The sequence below is a fragment of the Lactuca saligna genome, chromosome 6 (genome assembly GCF_052625555.1).
Source record: "Lactuca saligna cultivar CGN05327 chromosome 6, ASM5262555v1, whole genome shotgun sequence".
Classification (NCBI taxonomy): Eukaryota; Viridiplantae; Streptophyta; class Magnoliopsida; order Asterales; family Asteraceae; genus Lactuca; species Lactuca saligna.
Window position 1 is genome coordinate 58,707,795 of NC_136422.1, and position 4,117 is coordinate 58,711,911.

A 4,117-nucleotide genomic window follows, 5' to 3' on the forward strand; every position below is an offset into this window, starting at 1 on the left:
AAAAAAAGAAAAAAAAAAAAAAAGGTTTTTTTAGAAGTTCTTTTTCTTGGAGGGCAATTATGTTATATGTATATTATATATTGAAGACATTTTTTTTTTACAATTTTCAATAGATCGAAATGATTTTGGTTATTCTATATTAAAGATAATTTGGTAATTTTAACGTCCTCTAAGGTTATATCATCGAAATTACCAAACACATTTAGAAAATTTGTCTAATTGTAGATTAGATTATCATTAATTTCAGGTCTATAGACTTACAGTACAATACCAAACGTTACCTAATTAAGTCATAAACGCAAAAATTGCCCAAACTAGAAATTCATACACATTCGATCAACATAACAATAAATATACATATGCTCTTTCTAAAGGAACCATATAAGAGCGCAATTCAAACTTACATCACATATAGAGGTTCTCGTTTGGTAGCCTTTGTGAAGGAACAACGATGAGTGGTTCTCTTTTCTTTAGTGTAATTCCAAATTTTTCAGAGAGGTCATGATCTTCTCCCTCCGGCAAGCTCCAGTTGAATGAGTGTAAGAGCGATGCCAAGATATACATTTGCATTTTCTCCGCCAATGGAACACCTGGACACAATCTCCTTCCTGACCCAAATGGGAGGAAATTTAAATTGCTTCCTTTGAAATCATATTTGTTTGTCAAGAACCTTTCTGGATTGAATTCTAACGGATTGTCCCAATACAGAGGGTCCCGATGGATTGACCAAACATTCAGAAACACGGTACAACGTTTTGGAATGGTGTATCCACCGACAATACAATCCTGGCTTGGTGATCTTGGGAGTATGAGAGGGACTATAGGGTGCAACCGAAATGTTTCCTTTATAGTTGCATCTAGGTATTGTAGTTTGGGGAGATGAGATTCTTCGACAATGTTATCAAGTCCCACAACATCTGCTAATTCTTTTTGAATCCTTTTCATTATGTCGTGATTTTGCATGATCTCTGCCATTGCCCATTCTATCAGCGTTGTCGTTGTTTCTGTTCCTGCAACCATAATGTCCTGATACAACAAAAGTTCAACCAAATTGTAATTTTTGCAGTCTAACTAAAAGGAAAATCCTCAAGCTATTTCGTATTCATGCAGATGGATCTTTCTCAATTACTGGATAGGTGTGACCTAGATATATGAACTATGCAAAATTATTTGGAAAAATGTTAAACCTACCTTTGGAAGTAATTTTAAAGAATATTAATTACCAAGAGAAACGCCTTAATCTGGGTGATGCTAATCGATGTTTCATCTTTTTGCTCCTCAAGCTCTAATAAGATCTGTAAAAGATCTTTCTTTCCTTCATGCCCAACTGAATCCTTCGGCTTTTTGGAGTTAGATATGATCCGATCGTCGATAATGCTTGTGAAAATTTGATCCAACTGACGTAGTTGCCTCTTCGACTTCCTTAAGATGCCCTGTAGATCAAGCCATGCAAGACTAGGGAAGATATCAGAGAGATTCGGCTGTCCGAGAGTCTCAACGATATTTGAAGAAATCCTCTTCAACTCTGCTCCAAAATGGCTACCTTTTGCGTTTGGATCTGAAGTGTTTTCCCAAACCATGCTTGTGAGGACGTTAGCCTCTGTTGAGAAAGCAATCTCGCTAATGTCAATTGCTGTTCCAATTTTACTATAAATGTTTTTTATAGTTTTCCTAACTTCATCCCTTCGAAAAAACCTGCACGCCTCAAGATTCTTGTTGCTTAGAACTTCATGGGCAAATATCTTACGAAGGTTACGCCAATATGAGCTGTTATCAGACCATACTACATCTACGCCTCCATAGGAAGTTGCTAAGGCAGCTACTGTTGGATTGCGGTTAGCAAATATGTCATCTTGCTCACGGACGACAGCCTTTACTAGGTCAGGTGTATTTATGACGACATGAAGTTTGCTTCCCAAGTGAAACTTGAAAATGGGTCCGTAAATGTGAGACATGTTACGGAATTGTTTGTGTAAGTCACGACCAAGAAATGGAAGGTAGCCTACAATTGGCAAGGAACGAGGACCTGGTGGCAATAATGGTGCACAAGAGCTCCAAGAGTTCCATCTCCGCCATAAAATAGCAAAGATCATTACAGAAATGCTGGCAAGTGCAAGCATAAGGTGATCTTTGTTGCTGCCCAGCAGTTCCGACCACCATGATGAACCCTGGTCGCCGAGGTCTGCCATTTTTTGAAAATAGTGAATGTGAATACCATCAAACAAAATCATTCTGCAGGATTTAAAGCCCAAGCGATGGCTTAAATTAAACAAACAAAAAATGTAAAATATATATATATATATATATATATATATATATATATATATATATATATGCATCATATTTATTCCTTATTATCCGAAAGTCAAAACCGTGTGAAACCTGATACTCAAATATTTCAACAACGGTTAGGTACATTTCATTTTCTGTTTCTATTTTTAATGACACATTCGTCATCCTGTTAGCGACAACTCATGATATAATATTTCTTTTGGTTCAAGAGTAAAAGTTGGCTACAAAAAAGAAATAAGCCCGTAGCGACGCTCATGGCGAAGACACACACATTTAGTGACCACATCAGATAAAAGAGCCGTTTTTCGCTGCTAAAGGTACCCAACGTCACTAAAGCCGGCATTGCTAAAGGATATTCACCGGAGATATTGTGGTCCCACACGAAATTGTATCATGAACGTTTGCTTTTAAACTGATCCATTGGTTAGGGTTTAGTCTTGTAGCAAGTAACAGAGGCGACCCTAATTGTGACGACATGTCATCACTAATGTTGGCGATCCGCATGAACGAAATCTTGGCCGCCCGATTATTTTGCGATAGGACGGTTAATAATCACGGCAGAAGGCATGTAGGTTTTCCTCCCTTATGTCGTTGTTCCCTAGTGTTGCCACTAAAGGCTAAGCACCTTTTGATCCTCCGTCCTCCCAGACGACCCATTTCCCCCTCTCGTAAAATTTCAATGACGATGATCACCACGGTTCTGTGGTTCGATTTTCCAGCGTAATTTACCCACATAAACCACCACTGACCAGCAATTGCTTCTAGGCCATCGTTTTCCAGCAATTTCTAGCATTTTCCAGCGACAACACTCACCACCTATAACCTCCGGTAATGTGTGTTTTCTCTTCGCTTTTCTCTTTCTTTAAATTTCTCACCAATATCTTATCCTAATTACATTATTTTGGTGTTCTAAGGGATCTGCCACACCTGTTGTTTGTCACCCGTGAATACCACCACCACGACACCACCATCATCACCACCAACTTTGGTTTTTCGACGACAACTTAATTTCTTCATAGTGACAAGTTTTCCTTCTTTCTTTTTCTATTCTTAATGCATGTATATGAAATGTAGGTATTAATATGTATATGAAATGTATGGATATGTATGCAAAACTATATATGTATATTGTATGCGTATTTGTATATCAGATGTAGGTGTATATACGAAAAAGTGTATGTGAAAATGTGTGTATAAGTGTATTTGTATTTTGAAATGTACATATATGTTTATATATATATATATATATATATATATATATATATATATATATATATATGAAAAAATGCATGTGAAAATGTATGTATATGAAATGTAGGTATATGTATGTGAAAATGTAAGTTTATGAAATGTATGTATTTGTATGTGCAATGTATATGTATTTGTAACGCCCTGATTCTCAGGTATTGATTAAATAAGATTTAGTTGGTTCAGTTCTACTCGACGAGTTGGTTGACTTACTCGTCGAGTAGCAGCGGGGTGGGATCGCGTTTTAAGTGACCTACTCGACAAGTCCATGTTGGGACTCGGCGACTAGGAGCTGGCAGTGGAAACCCTAAATCCCGGGGTTTGCACCTCTATTTAAAGGAGCCTTAGCCTCCTTTGGCCTCTTTACAGTCTTTGAGAGCCCCCTTAAAACCCTAATTCGTGTGTGTGTTCCTTGGTGTGGTGTTGAAGCTTGGAAAAAAGGATCTTAGAGGAAGAAAGCTAAGAGTGCAAAGGAAATTCAAGCAAGGAAGGAGTGGGAAGCCGGATTTACCTCAGCTAGCATCCTTTGGAGGTATCAAAGTGCCATTTTTACTTCCCTTTTTCCCTTTTGTTGAGT

At 37.7% G+C, this 4,117-nt stretch overlaps 1 protein-coding gene across 1 annotated transcript; it reads right to left on the reverse strand.

The window, feature by feature from the left end:
* Nucleotides 1-285: 285 nt before the first annotated feature.
* On the reverse strand, nucleotides 286-2,247 carry LOC144999849 (cytochrome P450 76C1-like). Its single transcript, XM_078959008.1, has 2 exons — nucleotides 1,224-2,247; nucleotides 286-1,026 (listed from the first exon to the last, which is right to left on the reverse strand). The coding sequence occupies exons 1-2, from the start codon at nucleotides 2,229-2,231 to the stop codon at nucleotides 406-408; spliced, it is 1,629 nt and encodes a 542-aa protein (XP_078815134.1). The 5' UTR covers nucleotides 2,232-2,247; the 3' UTR covers nucleotides 286-405.
* Nucleotides 2,248-4,117: the final 1,870 nt, after the last annotated feature.

Excerpts from the sequence above, each read along its gene's own strand:
- LOC144999849 (XM_078959008.1), bottom strand. The coding sequence starts at position 2,231 with ATGATTTTGTTTGATGGTATTCACATTCACTATTTTCAAAAAATGGCA. Across the intron at positions 1,027-1,223 it reads AGATTAAGGCGTTTCTCTTG|GACATTATGGTTGCAGGAAC; the intron begins GTAATTAATATT and ends TTGTTGTATCAG.